The 21,703-nt window shown below is 43.0% G+C and overlaps 1 protein-coding gene across 1 annotated transcript in view; it reads left to right on the top strand.

Moving 5' to 3' along the window:
- Positions 1-15,727, top strand: part of LOC121004503 (oocyte zinc finger protein XlCOF6.1-like) — a gene marked incomplete at its 3' end in the record, with an annotated part of 28,187 nt that extends 12,460 nt beyond the window's left edge. The window contains exon 4 of the mRNA XM_040436766.1: positions 15,523-15,727. Within this exon, the coding sequence (XP_040292700.1) occupies positions 15,523-15,727 (205 nt within the window). The remainder of the gene's footprint in view (positions 1-15,522) is intronic.
- Between the last annotated feature and the right edge of the window lie 5,976 nt (positions 15,728-21,703).

Raw genomic sequence — 21,703 nt, 5'->3', positions numbered from 1 at the left:
GCTTCTTTGCGGCGTTTTGGCCCCCCTTTTTCGGCCATAGGACACTGCTGTCAATCACACAAACGCGCGTTTTTGTCCATAGTCAATCAAATACGCTCAGGTCTGAACCCAGTGTTAAAGTCATAAATGGAAGGAGTCAGACCAGAAAAAGCTGTACAGTGGGTGTGCAGAAATACGTTTTTATTAGCCCCTTTTACCCCGGGCCAGCTTTCATCTTCCTGCCTAAGGGTACTTTCACACTAGCGTTATTCTTCTCCGGCATAGAGTTCTGTCACAGGGGCTCTATACCGGAAAAGAACTGATCAGGCATATCCCCATGCATTCTAAATGGAGAGTAATCCGTTCAGGATGTCTTCAGTTCAGTCATTTTGACTGATCAGGCAAAAGAGAAAACCGTACCATGATACGGTTTTATCTCCGGCGGAAAAAAAAAACTAAAGACTTGCCTGAATGCCAGATCCGGCATTTTTTTCCATAGGAATGTATTAGTGCCGGATCTGGCATCCGAAAAAAAGTAAATGCCGGATCCGTTTTGCCGGATGACACCGGAAAGACGGATCCGGCATTTCAATGCATTTTTTTGACTGATCTGGCATTTTTAAGACTGATCATGATCCTGATCAGTCTTACTAATGCCATCAGTTGGCATACGTTCGCTGGATCTGGCAGGCAGTTCCGGCGACGGAACTGCTTGCCGGATCTCACTGCCGCAAGTGTGAAAGTAGCCTAAGGCATTTTGTGCAAATCTGACGTGTGTCACTAAGGGTACTTTCACACTAGTGTTTTTCTTTTCCGATATTCCGGCTCAATACCGGAAAAAAACTGATCAGTTTTATCCTAATGCATTCTGAATGGGGAGCATTCTGTTTAGTGAGCATCAGTTCAGTCCCTCTTACGTTTTTTTTTGCCGGAGAAATTACCTCAGCATGCTGCAGTTTTCGCTCCGGCCAAAAATCCTGAACACTTGCTGGAATGCCGGATCCGGCATTAATTTCCTTGAAAGCATTCCGGCAAAACAGATCCGTTCTTCCGGTCCGCGCATGCGCAGACCTTTAAATCTGTGAAAAAAATAAATACCGGATCAGTTTTTCCGGATGACACCAGAGAGACGGATCCGGTATTTCAATGCATTTGTCAGAACTGCCGGCCGGAATTCTCTGCCGCAAGTGTGAACCCAGCCTTAGTGGTAATAATTTTGGAACACTTTTACTGATCCAAGCCATTCTGAAATTGTTTTCTTGTGACACATTGTATTTCATGACATGGTAAATTTGAGTTGATATATTTCAGCTTTATTTGAAAAAAAAAATAATCCCAAATTTCCCAAAAGTTTGGAAAAATTGGGAATTTAATTATTTTTTCTTTTTCTGCTTTTAATATTCCCCATATTTCAGTCAATGCCATTTTATTTTTCCCCTGTTTGTTTTGAAGGATAACACGGGCTGACCAAAACTATTAACCACTTCTACACTAGATCCCAAAGTGACTGGCCTCCACTATACGTCACACAGAGACAGCTCCGCTACATACACATCACATAGAGACAGCTCCGCTACATACACATCACACAGAGACAGCTCTGCTACATACACATCACACAGAGACAGCTCTGCTACATACACGTCACACAGAGACAGCTCCGCTACATACACGTCACACAGAGACAGCTCCGCTACATACACATCACACAGAGACAGCTCCGCTACATACACATCACATAGAGACAGCTCTGCTACATACACATCACACAGAGACAGCTCCGCTACATACACATCACACAGAGACAGCTCCTCTACATACACATCACACAGAGACAGCTCTGCTACATTCACATCACACAGAGACAGCTCTGCTACATACACATCACAGAGACAGCTCTGCTACATACACATCACACAGAGACAGCTCTGCTACATACACATCACACAGAGACAGCTCCGCTACATACACATCACATAGAGACAGCTCCGCTACATACACATCACACAGAGACAGCTCTGCTACATACACATCACACAGAGAGCTCCGCTACATACACATCACACAGAGACAGCTCTGCTACATACACATCACACAGAGACAGCTCCGCTACATACACATCACACAGACACAGCTCCGCTACATACACATCACACAGAGACAGCTCTGCTACATACACATCACACAGAGACAGCTCTGCTACATACACATCACACAGAGACAGCTCTGCTACATACACATCACACAGAGACAGCTCTGCTACATACACATCACACAGAGACAGCTCCGCTACATACACGTCACACAGAGACAGCTCTGCTACATACACGTCACACAGAGACAGCTCCGCTACATACACGTCACACAGAGACAGCTCCGCTACATACACATCACACAGAGACAGCTCTGCTACATACACATCACACAGAGACAGCTCCGCTACATACACATCACACAGAGACAGCTCCGCTACATACACATCACACAGAGACAGCTCTGCTACATACACATCACACAGAGACAGCTCTGCTACATACACATCACACAGAGACAGCTCTGCTACATACACATCACACAGAGACAGCTCTGCTACACACACATCACACAGAGACAGCTCCGCTACATACACATCACACAGAGACAGCTCCGCTACATACACATCACACAGAGACAGCTCTGCTACATACACATCACACAGAGACAGCTCAGCTACATACACATCACACAGAGACAGCTCCGCTACATACACATCACACAGAGACAGCTCCGCTACATACACATCACACAGAGACAGCTCCGCTACATACACATCACACAGAGACAGCTCTGCTACATACACATCACACAGAGACAGCTCTGCTACATACACAAATACTGATGGGACATTCAGCTCCAATGACAACCAGCACAGCAACACCTGGTCATGTGATCTCCTGACTCCTCCTACATATGAGCACATGGTCATGACATCATCACAGGTCCTTTACCTCCTCTAGCGACACACCTTGGAGTATGACTCCTCCCACATATGGTCACATGGTCATGACTTCATGAAAGGTCCTTTAGCCCACTAGTCTCTCCCTTCCCTCATACATGTAGTGCACTAATACAAAGAATGTATGGGCTCCTGAGAGGTTTAGGACAGCTGATGAGGTCATGTGATTCTGAGCTAAGTGGTGGTGATAAGTAGCCTTTAGGTAAGTCTGTGTTCTGGCAACTGTGGCTTCTTCTAGTCGTTCTGCGTGGTCTCTCCTGTGTTAGAAATAGGGCTCATGCACACAAATGTATTTTCTTTCCGTGTCCGTTACTTTTTTTTTGCGGACCGTATGCAGAACCATTAATTTCAGTGGGTCCGCAAGAAAACGGAAGTTACTCTGTGTGCATTATGTTTCCATATGTCTGTATGCCCGTCCGGCAAAAAAATAGAACATGTCCTATCATTGTCCGCATTACGGACAAGGATAGGACTGTTCTATTAGGGTTCAGCTGTTCAGCAAAATACGGAATGCAGACCGGTGTCATCCGTATTTTTTGCGGACCGCAAAATAAATATGGTCCTGTGCAAGAGCCCTTAAGGAGAGGTGTAGAGTGAAGGTTGTATGGCGGAGAACATTAGTTATTAGGATAATTTGGGGGCGGGGCTACATTCTAGACGTAGCCATTGTGTCCAGCAGTGCAGGTATGTGTCAGTGTCACCGTCACCGCCATTGTCTGTCAGGATTACTGGGGCAGAGGGGCCATTAACCCCTTCACTACCAGCTCTCTGATCTAGAGTCACCGCCTGGTCACTAAAGGGGTCCTCCGAGCACAGACCTCCTGGGAGGATTCTCTCTGTAGTGTACAGCGGAGGGACTTTTATCCTGCATTGATCCGTTATCTATGTGCTATATAGCGGAGTTATTTCTATACTGTGAGATGGAGTTATATCAGGGGCCACATAGACCTGAGGTGGGTCCCGCTCCTGTGTACACCTCTGGCCCCTTACACCATCATAGTGATGGTCCCAGCCCTTCTGGACCTCACTGCCTCCGTTACAGTGTGTCAGCATGCTTAGAGGACCGCACCCAATAAGCCGCTGATTGCCTCCATCTTACCAAAAGCTCTTCCAGGGTGAGATCTTCCTGAAGTTGCTTGGTTTCTAATTTTAGCTCTGTGCCGAGAACTAGGGAGCCACTCGATTGCTTTAGCAGCCTTGGGACTTCTGCAGGCTCCGTGGCCTGTCATAGCAAAGCTCCTATATAGCCCTTTCTTTGGCAGGATGTTTTGCTGATAACATCAAGACTTCAGATTTGGATCTTTAAAGAGACACTCTTAACTGCTGAGGTTCATATGATTTTATTAAATATAATAATATTAACCCCTTAAGGACTCGGCCCTATTTCACCTTACGGACTTCGCCATTTTTTGCAAATCTGACCAGTGTACTTTAAGTGGTGATAACTTTAAAACGCTTTGACTTATCCAGGCCATTCTGAGATTGTTTTTTCGTCACATATTGTAATTCATGACACTGGTAAAATGAAGTAAAAAAAAAATTCATTTTTATTTATAAAAAAATACCAAATTTACCAAAAATTTGTAAAAAAATACCAAATTTCCAAGTTTCAATTTCTCTACTTCTATAATACATAGTAATACCTGCAAAAATAGTTATTACTTTACATTCCCCATATGTCTACTTCATGTTTGGATCATTTTGGGAATGATATTTTATTTTTTGGGGATGTTACAAGGCTTAGAAGTTTAGAAGCAAATCTTGAAATTTTTCAGAAATTTTCAAAAACCCAATTTTTAGGCACCAGTTCAGGTCTGAAGTCACTTTGCGAGGCTTACATAATAGAAACCGCCCAAAAATGACCCCATTCTATAAACTACACCCCTCAAGGTATTCAAAACTGATTTTACAAACTTTGTTAACCCTTTAGGTGTTCCACAAGAATTAATGGAAAATAGTATCCACTTACTTTGTATACCACATTCACGCATAAAGCGTACAATTTTAATGCTCATTATAAATAAAGAATTATTTAAAAAAAAGAATTAATGGAAAATAGAGATACAATTTCAAAATTTCACTTTTTTGGCAGATTTTCCATTTTAATATTTTTTTTTCCAGTTACAAAGCAAGGGTTAACAGCCAAACCAAACTCAATATTTATGGCCCTGATTCTGTAGTTTACAGAAACGCCCCATATGTGGTCGTAAACTACTGTAAGGGCACACGGCAGGGCGCAGAAGGAAAGAAATGCCATACGGTTTTTGGAAGGCAGGTTTTGCTGGTCAGTTTTTTTTGACACCATGTCCCATTTGAAGCCCCCCTAATGCACCCCTAGAGTAGAAACTCCATAAAAGTGACCCCATCTAAGAAACTACACCCCTCAAGGTATTCAAAACAGATTTTACAAACGTCGTTAACCCTTTAGGTGTTCCACAAGAGTTATTGGCTAATGGAGATGAAATTTCTGAATTTCAATTTTTTGCTAAATTTTCAATTTTAATTCATTTTTCCCAGTAACAAAGCAAGGGTTAACAGCCAAACCAAACTCAATATTTATGGCCCTGATTCTGTAGTTTACAGAAACACGCCATATGTGGTCGTAAACAGCTGTACGGGCACACGGCAGGGCGCAGAAGGAAAGAAATGCCATACGGTTTTTGGAAGGCAGATTTTGCTAGACAGTTTTTTTTTACACCATGTCCCATTTGAAGCCCCCCTGATGCACCCCTAGAGTAGAAACTCCAAAAAAAAAGGCCCCATTTTAGAAACTACGGGATAGGGTGGAAGTTTTGGTGGTACTAGTTTAGGGTGCATATGATTTTTGGTTGCTCTATATTACACTTTTTGTTAGGCAAGATAACAAGAAAGCTGTTTTGGCACCGTTTTTATTTTTTGTTATTTACAGCATTCATCTGACAGGTTAGATCATGTGATATTTTTATAGAGCAGGTTGTTACGGACGCGGCGATACCTAATATGTATACTTTTTTTTATTTATGTAAGTTTTACACAATGATTTCATTTTTGAAGCAAAAAAAATCATGTTTTAGTGTCTCCATAGTCTGAGAGCCATAATGTTTTCAGTTTTTGGGCGATTATCTTAGGTAGGGTCTCATTTTTTGCGGGATGAGATGACAGTTTGATTGGCACTTTTTGGGGTGCATATGACTTTTTGATCGCTTGCTATTACACTTTTTGTGATGTAAAGTGACAAAAAATTGTTTATTTAGCACAGTTTTTATTTTAAATTTTTTACTGTGTTTATCTGAGGGGTTAGGTCATGTGATATGTTTATAGAGCCGGTCGATATGAACGCGGCGATACCAAATATGTATACTTTATTTTTATTTATGTAAGTTTTACACAATAACAGCTTTAAAAAAAATTAATAAATATGATGTTTTAGTGTCTCCATATTCTGAGCCATAGTTTTTTTTATTTTTTGGGCGATTGTCTCAGGTAGGGGCTCATTTTTTGCGGGATGAGGTGACGGTTAGATTGGTACCGTTTTGGTGGGCAAACGCCTTTTTGATCGCTTGCTGTTGTACTTTTTGTGATGTAAGGTGACAAAAAAATGGTTTATTTAGCACAGTTTTTATTTTTATTTTTTTACTGTGTTTATTTGAGGGGTTAGGTCATGTGATATGTATATAGAGCCGGTCGATACGGACGCGGCGATACCTAATATGTATCCTTTTTTTTTTTTTCCCTACAGTTATTTGGTCAGTTATAATGAGCCAAAACCAGGTGCGGATTGAAAACACAGAACAGGTGCAGATCTCTCACAATAACTGATGGAAACACGTGACCAAATAACTGTAGTGTGAACTTGGCCTTAGCTTTTAAAGTTTACCTAAGGAAGGAGGTGAAATATTCTACCGACCAAGACTGCTTCGATGTGTCGCTGTCAGATGATGTGAACTCAATCGGTAATGTAAGTTTTCTAATCTTTGTATATACTATACTTGCAAAAAGGACATTACATCCCTATATATATACTTTAATATTATTATATTTAATAAAATCATATGAACCTCATTCACACATCAGTGTTTTGGTCAGTGATAGGGATGAGCGAACTTGTGTTTCAAGTTCAGCGTGCAGGGTTCGGGTTATCTAAGAATTCCGTAATAGATTCCTCTACCACGGACCATAACTTATTGTCCGTGGTAGCGGAATCCAACGGAATTCTTAGATAACCCGAACCTTGCACGCCGAACTTGAAACACAAGTTTGCTCATCCCTAGTTAGTGATTTCTTTAAGTGATTGTGAGCCAAAACCAGGATTGGAGCCTCCACAGACATAAGGTATAATGGAAAGATCTGCACCTGTTCTGTGTTTGATCCGCACCTGGTTAAAAATCACTGACAGAACACTGACTGAATCCGGATAAAATGTGTTTTTCCCTGATGGTTGCTAGAAGATGTTACTTGTAATGCCTCACTCACACATCAGTGTATGGTCAGTGATTTCCATCAGTGATTTTGAGCCAAAACCAGGTGCGGCTCTAAACACAAGAACAGGTGCAGATCTTTCCCTTATACCTTATCTCTGTGCCGTCTCCAATCCTGGTTTTGGCTTACAATCACAGATTTTTTTCGAGCGAATGAAAAACGCATCAAAACTGATTGCACCCGCGTGGATAAAACGGAAACGCTTTACGCAGTTGCAGACAAAACTGACAGAATTTGCTTGCAAAATGGGGCGAGTTTCACTGAACGCACCCTGACACAATTCGTATTGATCATGTGAAAGAGGCCTAAGGGTTAAAATTTATATTTTGTTTATCTATTATTACTACAGACCTTGGAAGCCAATTCCCAGATCTGCAATAAATCAGAATTCCAAAATAACTTTGATAGACCATGCTTAACTCTCTTGCACAAACATTTCAAACAAGTCTCTTTCATTCATTTTCGCATAAAACTTCGTACAGTATTAGAATGTATTGGCTCAGATGAGCTGAAGTTATTACTTCACGAAGTCTCGCGAGACTTCGGGTAATAACTTCAAAAATTAATTTCTACCTTATTTTATTATTCACTGTTTGTCTGTTTTAACATGAAATGGAGAGAAATTAACTGGATTTCTTCTCCATTTCATGCATCATACCCAACTGGCCTGATGTAATCCTTCCCATGCAGATGCACAGAGTACAGCCACGTGACCTCTCTCCGATATTCTTTACTTCATTACATATTTCCGGCATAAATCTGTGACAACCCCTTTAATGGCCAGCATAATGAAGGCGACTGAGTAGTCACAGACTGTAGGAGTGCTCCCAGTCTGGTAGGAGATCCTTGGTGACAACCACAGCAGCCAGCATCACAGCAGTCACAGGGGTTGTCACCCACTTTCCCTGAAGTTCTCAATGCCAGCTCCTCCCACTTCTGCTCTGGATGGCTCTGCTTATGAGAGGCGGCCATATTGGCTGTCACACAGCTTTCTCAGAATCAGATGTGGCTGGCGAACATAAGAATGGACTGCAGTACCTGGGCTCCGGCAGCTCCTGCCATCTCTCCACCTCCAGCCCAGCTTCTTGCAGTTCCCTGAGGATAATATCCAGAACCCCAGCCAGAGGCGGCCTCCTCCTGCCGCTGCCGAGTCAGCACGTCCCCAGGTGTATAATATCCACTGCCATCCCCACGCTGATCAGCTGGGAGCAGCGCCACCGCCGACCGGAAGAGAAGATGGGACACGCCGCTGCAACCGCCGCCCGGATGAAGATGGGACACGCCTCCGCCACCGCTGATCTGGGCCATGAGGTATCGGCCGTGGTATCGGCGACATTTGCACGAGTACAAGTACTCGTGCAAATGTCCGGTATCGGCTCCGATACTGGTATCGGTATCGGGACATCCCTAGTTAGTAAATACTACTTGTCTTGCCAAAAACAAACCCTCATATGGCTAGGTGATCGGAAAAATAAAAAAATTATGCCTCCAGGAACATGGGGAGCAAAAAAAGAAAATGCACGAAAGGAAAATCGCGGGGTCTTGGGTGTGGTCTGGAGTGGCAGTAGGAAATTAAAAATGGGGATCTGGGCTCCTTCTATATGCAGCACTATTCATGTATTACCTCAGATAATAGTCCAGAATCTTGATGACAGATTCCCTTTAATGCTATAGGGCATATCTGTACATCCTACGCATTAAGGGGTTGTATGGGGTGGGCTGACACGCTGACCTGAACAGCAGACACCCAGGGCTAATGTCTGAGGATAACGCAGATCACAGACATTGAACCCCTCAGAAGCTGTGGTCGAATGTGACCATGGCACCTGAGAGCTGGGGTGCCTTCATTGTGATCGGGTAAGACGTTTCTTAGTAGTAATAGGCCTAAGCCTGTACAAGGCCTTATTACAGGTATATACTGAATTTGTAATGTATTATATTGAATTGTAATGTATTAGATTAGAGTGTTACATGGGGTTTTGTATGATTTTTACATCTTCTCTCCATTCAGGTTCCTACAATATAGGATCTGCTCAGTGGAGATGTTCTATATAAGATCCTTCTCCTGACTGACCCATCAAGGATGGATAGGGACAGGGACAAGATGGTGGAGAGTATAATAAATCTCACCCTAGAGATCCTCTTCCGGCTTACTGGAGAGGTGAGAGATTCTGATGATGTCACATTACATCATCTTATCTATGTTACTAACAGATGGACATGACTGGAGAGGTGAGGGACTCTGGAAATATATGGTCTTATATTTATTACTGTGTCTCTCCATAACCAGGACTACACAGTAGTGAAGAAGACCTCTAGTGGGCACTGTCAGGACCCTGTGTCTGAAGGATGGGGAAGAACCCTGAGCCCGATCACGGGGCCTCCACCTCACCCCCTGATACATGAGGAAATAAATAGAAAGAAGATCCTAGAGCTCACCAACAAGATGATTGAGCTGCTGACTGGAGAGGTGACACTGCTGGGAATGCTGGGACATTATACAGGAACGCTATGAAGGGATCTGGGTGATGACTGTATCATTGTGTTGTCAGGTTCCTGTAAGGTGTCAGGATGTCACCGTCTATTTCTCCATGGAGGAGTGGGAGTATTTAGAAGGACACAAAGATCTGTACAAGGACGTCATGATGGAGGATCACGGGCCCCTCACATCACCAGGTAATACACATGACTAAATACACACGTCCTCTCATCTGTATGTAAGGAATGAATTCAGTCACTGGATGTGTTTCCTGCAGTTAAGGAAGAGAGGAGATGTCCCAGCCCTCTTCTTCCACAGGATGGTTCAGAAGAACATCACAATGTCCTACAGGATGATCAGGTAGATGGAGACAAGGACGTCATGATGGAGGATCACCGGCCTCTCACATCCCCAGGTAATAGACATGACTAAATACACATGCCCTCTCATTATCTGTATGTAAGGAATGAATTCAGTCACTGGATGTGTTTCCTACAGTTAAGGAAGAGAGAAGAACACCAGAGAGATGTCCCAGTCCTCTTCTTCCTCAGGATGGTTCAGAAGAACATCACAATGTCCCACAGGATGATCAGGTAGATGGAGATAAGGTCTCATGAAATGTCCCCCATGATCTTTAGAAGGCTGTGAAGATCTTGTGTTCAGTCTTGTTTTATCCACTAGTATTATATGTTTTATCCTTCTATAATGAGAATGGTGGAGATGGCAGGATTACAGCTGACCGTAGACATTACATGTTGTCTGGATCTTCTCACAATTTTCTGGTTATGGAGACTTCTGGTTGTAATAAGAAACCAACAGGTTGGATTTATAAAGAGGATGTGGATCTGCTATGTCTCTTGAACGGGTTTGACTTGGGGGTACTCCTGACGGTGTTATCTAAGTGGATGCACTGGTCTTCACCATTTAACCCCTGTACCGGGTTCTGGACTCTGCTGCAGGGGAATCACCAGACTGCTACGTCTTAAAGTATTTTCTGTGTAAGTGACTACTGACCCATGGGGATCAAGAGACACCGATGCGGAGCATCAAGGGATCAGACAGAACCGTAGTCGTAGACAGGCTGAGGTCAGGACAGGCAAAGTATGTGCAATTTGATAAATAGTCCATTGTCAGGGCAGGCAGCTCAGGGATCATACTGGAGATCAGGCAAGGGGTCAGGTCAGGCAGTGAAGGGTCAAATCCAGAAGTTGGTCCACAGGCAAGCTAATGGCTGATCTTTGCAGGAAACTAGTGCACTAGTATCTAATACTCGGGCTGGAAAGATTAGGGTGTACGTGCTGGCCATTTTAGAGACCGAGAGTGAGTGCACATACCCTACTGGCATCGACAGCCATTTTTGGCAGGAAGCAGTCCTCGGCCTGTGTGAGGATCCGCATTACTTCTGCAGCTGGGACCACTGGGCAGGGATACAGGGATGCCTGTGGGGCCAGTCTGCTGAAGTCCTGAAGCTATGAAGCTCGTGAGCAAGGCAGTGGATATACCAACTGGCAGGAGAGGGCGGCTGTAGACACGGATAACTGCTGTCATCTCATCACTGGTCTTTATGTTAATTACTGATCTTTCTCATCACATAAAACATTCCACACAACTTCTCCAACCGTCTGATGACTTTTACAATATTTCTTTCACAGCTTGTGAATCCGGGTAAAGATCTGAACATTATATATGTTACAGAGACAGATGTGAGGGGTGATGAGCAGAGTATAGAAGACATTCCTACAGATAACCACCCAGGTGAGTAGTAACCACTAAATAAAACATAAAGACTCACAGATTCTACTCATTCACTGGATACTGATTACTCATTCCACTGTCAGGTACTAGTGGCAGTTTGGGGGGCACATACTTTCTGACAGGTTCGCTTTACTTGCACACAGTTCTTCATACTACATGGGGTCCTGCAGAGTATTGATCAGTAGTTTGGGTTTATCACATTTTTTTCTAACTTCTATGAACCCTCTTTTCGCAGTACTTAGAGGATTTACTTACACTTTAGAATTTTTGGGAGTTAAGAAGAGCCTTATGGCAGAGCCACCACCGGGGCAGAATAAACAGGGGGAATGAAAAGATCCACCACTGATCATTAGCAGCCGACTGTCTGTCAGTAAAGATCTCACAATGTCCTGGAGTAAGGAGGTAATCACAGGAAAGAATCCCCAGTGGTCAGTGACAGCTTGCTGTGGTGTTCTGCTCACCCTCTCCTGATAAAGACTTTAGTGCTATCCCCCATCGCCCCCTGGGACTCTGACCAATCTTACTATATGTCGCCCCAAAATATCTCATGGTGGCTGTTTAATGATCCCCTTGTAGACAGTTCAGGGAGCACGTTGTGAAGATAGTCATGGCGTGACATGGCAGCATATAGAATTATTGGATGTACAGAGCGGTTTTATAGCTGAGCAGTTCTGTATTTGCGATTACCAAAATAGCCTCAAAAAGGGTCCAGGGTATATGAAATATACTACAAAATTAGGCCTGAGCTAAAGAAATCACTGCAAAAAATGCACCAAAATGATACGCAAATGACAATACTAGCTAATTCCTCAGGCCGATGTTAAAAGCTGAGAACTTTGCCAATATCGTCCAGTCAGGAACATATCGGAGCCCCTCATGCACCACGTCACGGTGTCTCAGCACGCATGGGGTCCTACAACTCAACTGCCCGTGGTGTGTGAACAGGGTCTGAACCCTGCTAGAAACCAACTCGCAGCCAGGCTCTCACATGCCTCCATAGTGGTATCACCAATGCATTGTGAGGTCGGATAAAGCTGTGAGCCGCACCCACAACAGACCATGTGACACAGAAGCTTTTAGGTGCAAAAGAATGTTACCAACAAAATGAAGTGCCACAGTCCATACACATAAAGTAAAAAACTCACTGAAAAAAGTTGCCTAAACGGGTGAAAATGCCTCAAACCCAGACACTGTAGCGTGTCTATAACCGGGGGAGCAATTCCTACGCATGCGGTTCGCAGACAATGGCAATCCCCAGCAAAAAATGCGTACAATGGAGGATGCCGGGGTGGACCGCATGCACCACAAGAACATCTTACACAAAATGATACATTGTGTCTGTTGTCTGTCAGAGCAGGTCATTACAGATGCTTTTGTTTTTTTGCGGGATGTTGTGACGTTTTCATTGGTACCATGTTGGGATGCATACGCCTTTTTGATCGCTCAATATTACACTTTTTGTTTGGCAAGGTGACAAAAATTGCTATTTTGTGACATTTTAATACACTGACAGTTGCCTAGGAGACCCAGCTTGGGACTGGGTCTTCTAGGCATCTGTAGCTATCAGGCTCCGATGCCTGTGTAAACCATCTGGGCTGCCAAAGCAACCATCAGCCCCCTGTCACCACAGCGTTGGGGGAGGGCAATGGGGTCAGAGAGGCAGCCCCCTCCCCCTGCAAAACCCGCACGTGCTTTAGTTAGCATTGACCACGGCACCTGAAGGCTTAATATGCCGGCATCGGCTCTTTCAGCGATGCCAGCGGATATAGAAGTAAGTCAGTAACAGCCGGACCCATGCCGCTGATCGAGTAGGCGCAGCTCCTGCACCCGCCCAATCAGAACACATACATGTACGTGAGAATGTGTGAGGTATTATTCTCCTCCAGTGTCCGTCTATCGCGGCCTCTGTGATGTACCGTATTTTTCGCCCTATAAGACGCACCTGCCCATAAGACGCACCTGGGTTTTTGAGGAGGAAAATAAGAAAAGAAAAAATTTGAACCAAAAGGTGTGCTTTTGGTAGGTTTTGAACTACCGTAATGGTGGTCTGTGGATGACACTATTATGGGGGATCTGTGGATGGCACTGTTATGGGGGCATCTGTGGATGGCACTGTTATGGGGGCATCTTAGGATGACACATATATAGCATCTTATGTGTCATCCACAGATCCCCCATAAGTGTCCCTGTGTAGTGAATGGGGGCCGGCATCTATTTCTGTAATAGCAGCGGGGCCCGGTGCAATCACTGTATTCTACTAAATCGGGCCCCGCTCTCTGTAGTATACGGTAATCATATCTAACTTGTGGGTATTGTTAAAGTATTCCAATCATCTCAAATCTAGTGCTGTACTACTTACAACTAACTTCTTGGCAGTCAGGAGGCCGGGTGGGCGCTCGTAGCGTAGCTCACTGCGCCTGCGCCATTCATAAAGTGGGCGGCGCAGGCGCAGTGAGCTACGATTGCCAGCCCGCCCGGCCTCCTGACTGCCAAGAAGTTAGTTGTAAGTAGTACAGCGCTAGATTTGAGATGATTGGAATACTTTAACAATACCCACAAGTTAGATATGATTACCGTATACTACAGAGAGCGGGGCCCAGTGTAGTAGAATACAGTGACTGCACCGAGCCCCGCTGCCATTACAGAAACAGATGCCGGCCCCCAGCCCCTCCTCCCTCTCAGCATATTCACCGGACAGTCGCAGCATTCGCCCCATAAGACACACTGCTATTTTTCCCCCATTTTTAGGGGGGGGGGGGGGGGGGTCTTATAGGGCGAAAAATACGGTATTCGGTATGTAATAAAAGTTAAGTTTTAATGCATAGTCAGTAACAAGATTTCTTTAGCTCAGCCACCTATAGACTCCATCCAGTATCCGAAAAATAATTCTCCTCTAACTTTTGTCTTGCATGAAAATTAAACTTTTATTATTCCTGTAAAAATGTTTTAGAACCGTCCGGTATATTACACATAAAGTGCAACCATTATTAATAATCGATTAGTGTCTGCTAATCCAACTTATTTAACAGAATTATCTGCATTTTACCGAAAGAGCAGCTACATTATCAGCAGATAACACTGTGTCCAATAATTACAGTCATGTGCACATTAATTGGGACATTAAAGTGAATGTTGTGAATTGAAGCATCGAAAGTGGAATTCAATTCGAAGTTTAGGAAAAATTTGATTCACCACAAATCAAAATTGAGAACGAATCTGATTTTTTCTTAAAATGGCTGCTGCTCATTTTACAAAGTGAAAGTAAGAAGCCCGGGAATGCAAGATCACCCATAATGCCTTGCAGCCAGCCAATCAGCAGATAGCCATCCCCTGTGATGTCACAGCACAATAAAACCCTAATCTCTTCTGCCATTCTCTGTTCATGTAGCCATCAGTGTGTGAAAATAGAATTTTGCTCCATGCCTTGTAATTTGTATGGAATTTTTGAAATATAATGTTAAGGTTATATTATTTAAAGTGAATAGAAATCAAATTTATTATTGGCAGATGACTGTACCAGGAGCACAGAGGAACATTTGATATCTTCAGATTTTAAAGTAGATGATCGTGGCACCAAGCAAGATACCTATGAAAAGCATGCCATTATCCCAGATGTAGCCTCCATCAGCCACAACAAATATCCTTCATCTGATACTTTGGCTCGAGTCCAATCTTCTGATTCATCACACGCTGTTAAGCTAAATAAAAATCACAGAAGTAGTGTTCAACATCAAAGAACTCACACAGAGAATAATGCATTTTTATATTCATGTGGCAAATATGTTAAATCAGCTCTTGTTACACACCAGATAATTCACACAGAGGTGAAGCCATTTTCCTGTTCAGAATGTGGGAAATGTTTTAACTATAAATCACATCTTGTTAAACATGAGAGAACACACACAGGAGAGAAGCCATTTTCCTGTCCAGAATGTGGAAAAAGGTTTATCCAGAAATCAGATCTTGTTAAACATGAGAGAACTCACACAGGAGAGAAACCATTTTCCTGTTTAGAATGTGGGAAATGTTTTAACCAGAAATCAGATCTTGTTATACATAAGAGAATTCACACAGGGGAGAAGCCATTTTCGTGTTCAGAATGTAGAAAATGTTTTAAAAATAAATCGCATCTTGTTACACATCAGAGAATTCACACAGGGGAGAAACCATTTTCATGTTCAGAATGTGGAAAATGTTTTACAGATAAATCACATCTTGTTAAACATGAGCGAATTCACACAGGAGAGAAGCCATTTTCATGTTCAGAATGTAGCAAATGTTTTACCGATAAATCACATCTTGTTAGACATCAGAGAATTCATACAGGGGAGAAATCATTATAATGTTCAGAACATGACTATTGTTTTAAAAAGAAGTCAAATCTTGTTAGATGAAAGAAGTCAAACAAGGAAACAATTTTAACCACTTAAGTGCCTCAACTCTACTTTGGTGTTTGAGAAAAGGACTTAACAGTTCAGCCTGAACAGAGCTTAGACAGCAAGGTGGTGGGGGATGGGAGGGTGGCTTTAGGATATGGGACTTATCTTGTTTGAAAACTGGCATTCCAAGCTTTCAAACAAGACCAGCATCACAGTATTATCTCTACTACATCTCAAAATCGGATTGGGAGGGAAAACAGTGAAACCTAAATTCTACACTTTCAGCTACATTTACTGCAAATCCGATTTCTAACAGCTATATTTTCTGATATAGTGGAGATCATACTATTATTCTGGTCTTATTTGAAAGGCCCATATCTCTAGCTGTTACCAATTCTGAGATATGAGGGGTTAAAGCATACCTCCCCTCCTCCATCTGGTGGGGAGGGGGGTAGCTAGGGAGCTGGCTGCAGGAAGAAAGAAAAATCTACATATAAATTTGGCATTATCATATTTGTACTAACAAAGTAATGATAAAATTGCTGTTTTTATCTGTCCCCCTAAGAATAAAATAATAAAAGTTATTTAATACATTACATGTTCTCACAACTCATCCTGCAAAATCATGAAAAAATTTTAGAAGTAAAAATTAAAGAGTTATGACTGCTGGAACACAGAGGGGGAAGATGTTACTGATCCTTAAGGCTAAAATTGGTTATGTCACTAATGGGTTAAAAATGCAATGGTCTCCCCGGGGTCGTGTGCCAACTATATTTACTTTAGACATATATTAAACATCTACAATAAGAAAGAGACATTGTCGGGAGGGTTTTTCCAATTTCATCAGGTATCCACAACCGAAGCTTATTAGGAAAAATCACTAGGGAGGTAGAAGGATGCTCTCATGACCCTAAGAGGAAGTGGTGAGGGATGGCATGCCTGGATGAGCCAATCAGTGCTGCAGCAGGCAAGGAGGAGCACTTGCAGAACATCATTCGATGTTTGGCTGTGAATAAGATTGGACAGATCTTGCAGTGTCTGACAGAAAAACGATCATAGGGACACTGTTCAGTCAAAATCAAGCTGCTATTCTACTGTAAGGCTCTGTACGTTTTAGCCATCCGTTTAGCTTATACGAAAAACATATTTTTTACCAGACTCTGCAGGACACGAAAGCGTGGTGTTTAACAGATGTCAAAAACGGAATGTGCACCCACCTTTAGGACATTGAGGAGAAAGGCTAGAATGAAGAATTGTGTACAATGAAAAAAGAACAATTGTGTAGAATAGGGAAAGCTGTCAGCCAGGGAGTGAGGACCTAAGGCTGGGTGTGCCTGCTTCCGCCCTTGCTGGATCCTATTCTGTGGAATGCTTTGCGTTCCAGATATACAGTACAGACCAAAAGTTTGGACACACCTTCTCATTCAAAGAGTTTTCTTTATTTTCATGACTATGAAAATTGTAGATTCACACTGAAGGCATCAAAACTATGAATTAACACATGTGGAATTATATACATAACAAACAAGTGTGAAACAACTGAAAATATGTCATATTCTAGGTTCTTCAAAGTAGCCACCTTTTGCTTTGATTACTGCTTTGCACACTCTTGGCATTCTCTTGATGAGCTTCAAGAGGTAGTCCCCTGAAATGGTTTTCACTTCACAGGTGTGCCCTGTCAGGTTTAATAAGTGGGATTTCTTGCCTTATAAATGGGGTTGGGACCATCAGTGGCGTTGAGGAGAAGTCAGGTGGATACACAGCTGATAGTCCTACTGAATAGACTGTTAGAATTTGTATTATGGCAAGAAAAAAGCAGCTAAGTAAAGAAAAACGAGTGGCCATCATTACTTTAAGAAATGGTCAGTCAGTCAGCCAAAAAATTGGGAAAACTTTGAAAGTAAGGGCTATTTGACCATGAAGGAGAGTGATGGGGTGCTGCGCCAGATGGTTTGGGGTAAGCTGGACCGCAGAGTGAAGGCAAAAGGGCCAACAAGTGCTAAGCATCTCTGGGAACTCCTTCAAGACTGTTGGAAGACCATTTCAGGGGACTACCTCTTGAAGCTCATCAAGAGAATGCCAAGAGTGTGCAAAGCAGTAATCAAAGCAAAAGGTGGCTACTTTGAAGAAACTAGAATATGACATATTTTCAGTTGTTTCACACTTGTTTGTTATGTATATAATTCCACATGTGTTAATTCATAGTTTTGATGCCTTCATAGTCATGAAAATAAAGAAAACTCTTTGAATGAGAAGGTGTGTCCAAACTTTTGGTCTGTACTGTACATCACGTGAGAGGACCATGCTTGAACTATTTTAGTTATAAATAATGGTCTCTCATTATGCAGATGTATATATACTATTGTATATTTCCTGCAATGCAGCCACATATTACTTCTCCTTCATTCAGCGCTCATAACATGTATGACCTAATTGCACTCACGGACATGCGCAACTGCCAACCCAAGCTTTAGTGCATGTGCGGTTCGCGCTTTCGCCCTCACAGGAACTCACCCGGTGAAACGCACTGCGTTCCACACGTATACCGTGTGCGTGTGCTTCATTTGAATTGTTAGGCTACTTTCACACCAGCGTTCGGGGCTCCGCTTGTGAGTTCCATTTGAAGGGTCTCACAAGTGGCCCCGAACGGATCCGTCCAGCCCTAATGCATTCTGAGTGGATGCGGATCCGCTCAGAATGCATCAGTTTGGCACCGTTTGTCCTCCGCTCAGCAGGCGGACCCCTGAACGCAGCTTGCAGCGTTCGGGTGTCCGCCTGGCCGTGCGGAGGCAAACGGATCCGTCCAGACTTACAATGTAAGTCAATGGGGACGGATCCGTTTGAAGGTGACACAGTATGGCTCAATTTTCAAACGGATCCGTCCCCCATTGACTTTCAATGTAAAGTCAAAACAAATCCGTTTGCATTATCATGAACAAAAAAAAAAAATTTTTTTTTTTTTTTTTTGTTCATGGTAATGCAAACGGATCCGTTCTGAATGGATCTAAGCGTTTGCATTATAGGTGCGGATCCGTCTGTGAAGATACCAGACGGATCCGCACCTAACGCAGGTGTGAAAGTAGCCTTACACACTTAAACAATGTCTTTTTCCAATCCAGCCATGTATCACCACCTCACTTTTATTACTCCCTTGATTCTTAAGAAGTATTACCAAAGGGATGACCGCAATTTGAAGACCCTGGTCTGTACATAACGTTGATACAGTTGTGTTCAAAATAATAGCAGTCAGACATCACTAAGCTGATTAATCACTGTTTTTGGTAGAAATTATATTTCTACATGGCAAATAATTTACAAGCAGGTGTAGTAAAGTAATAGAAACACAACAGACCCAACTGTCATGACATGCATGCTGCTGATTGTAATTCAATCACTTATTGAAAGGGGCATGTTTAAAATAATAGCAGTGTGGAGTTCAATGAGTGAGGGCATTCATTCTTCGAAAAACAGGTGGCAATTAATGCCCTTATTTAAGTAAGGAAGGCAGCAAATGTTATACATGCTGGTTGCAGTGCATTTCTCTATCAAATTCTGAGGAAAATGGGTCGTTCCAGACATTGTTCAGAAGAACAGCGTACCTTGATTAAAAAGTTGATTGGAGATGGGAAAACATATAGAGAAGTGCAGAAAATGATAGGCTGCTCGGCTAAAATGATTGCAAATGCTTTAAAATGGCAACCAAAACCTGAAGGATGTGGAAGAAAGCTAAAAACTACCATTCGAATGAATAGAAGAATAGCAAAAATGGCAAGGACTTAGCCATCAATCAGCTCCAGGAAGATTAAAGAAGGTCTAAAGTTCCCTGTGAGCACTGTTACAATTAGAAGACGCCTATGTGAAGCCCAAGCTATCTGCAAGAAGCCCCCGCAAAGTCTTACTGTGGAAAAAAAGACATGCGCTGAAGAGATTACAATTTGCCAAAGAGCACATTGACGGCCTAAAGAGACATTTTGCGGACTGATGAAAGTAAGATTGTTCTTTTTGTGTCTAGTGGCCGGAGACAGTTTGTCAGACGACCCCCAAACACTGAATCCAAGCCCCAGAACACTGTGAAGACAGTGAAGCATGGTGGACAAGCATCATGATATGGGGATGTTTCTCATACTAAGGTGTTGGGCCTATTTATCACATACCAGGGATCATGGATCAGTTTGAATACATTAGAATACTTGAAGAGGTCATGCTGCCTTATGCTGAAGAGGAAATGCCCTTGAAATGGGTGTCCAACAAGACAACGACCCCAAACACACCAGTAAACGTGCAACATCTTGGTTCCAGACCAACAAGATTGACGTTATGGAGTGGTCAGCCCAATCCCCGGATCTTAATCCAATAGAAAACTTGTGGGGTGACATCAAAAATGCAGTTTCTGAGGCAAAACCAAGAAATAGAGAAGAACTATGGAATGTAGTCCAATCATCCTGGGCTGGAATACCTGTTCACAGGGGCCAGAAGGTGGTTGACTCCGAGCAACACAGATGTCCAGAAGTTCTCAGAAACAGCGGTTATACAACTAAATATTAGTGACGTGATACAAAGGAAAGCAAAATCTTCAAACATTTTTCAGTTTATATAGTGAATGTTTGAGTTTGTAAAGAAGTATACAAACACTGCTATTTTTTTGAACAGTCTAATATTCACTTTTCTTAAATTTTTTTAGAGGAACAACACAAATTTGATATATTTTTCTTCATGTTGTGATTTGGAATAGAATGTCTAGTGTTCCAATGCATTTGTGTGTATGGAAATAAAAGCTATTAGAAGGATTTTGAGCTTTATTCACTTTTTTAAACACACTGCTATTATTTTGAACACAACTGTATGCAGAGGCATGCTCTTTTTCCCTACACTCCACAGTATTTATATTGTGCAACCAATGTATACTATGTATTTTTGTATTATTCATTCGTAATGTTTTGTAATATAGTTAGCTGGTTCCACCACCTTGACCCCCACAATGACATGGGGTTAATTGGTAGACCGGCCCATTGTGATGATGTCACTGGGTGGGTATTTAAACCCCACTTCACTTGGTGTATGCATGCTTGACAAAGGCTTCTCGGCTGAAACGTTGCATCTGGACGTGCTGTCTCCATCCTTTCTTTTTCATTTTATGTAGACGACCCTATTGTATATGGGGAAGCTTACCAATTCCCCAGTAGACGTACAGCCATTGCTTATTTTCTCAGGAGTGTTGTTTACCCTGTTTCTTTTTTGCTTTGGGATCTGGTGATGCCACTGACACTGTGGTTGGGACAGGCCTCTTTCACACTTGCATTGTTGGGATCCGGCATGCACTTCCGTTGCCGGAGGTGCCCGCCGGATCCGGAAAAACGCAAGTGTACTGAAAGCCTTTGAAGACGGAACCGTCTTCCAAATGCTTTCAGTGTTACTATGGCACCCAGGACGCTATTAAAGTCCTGGTTGCCATAGTAGGAGCGGGGAGCGGGGGAGCGGTATACTTACAGTCCGTGCGGCTCCCGGGGTGCTCCAGAATGACGTCAGAGCGCCCCATGCGCATGGATGACGTGCCATGCAATCACGTGATCCATGAGCTTGGGGCGCCCTGACGTCACTCTGGAGCGCCCGGGGAGCCGCACGGACGGTAAGTACACTGCTCCCCCGCTCCCCGCTACA

This window comes from Bufo bufo, chromosome 6 (genome assembly GCF_905171765.1).
Source record: "Bufo bufo chromosome 6, aBufBuf1.1, whole genome shotgun sequence".
NCBI lineage: Eukaryota > Metazoa > Chordata > Amphibia > Anura > Bufonidae > Bufo > Bufo bufo.
The sequence above is the reverse complement of the archived record's forward strand: the minus strand, read 5'-3'. Positions and strand labels throughout refer to the sequence as shown.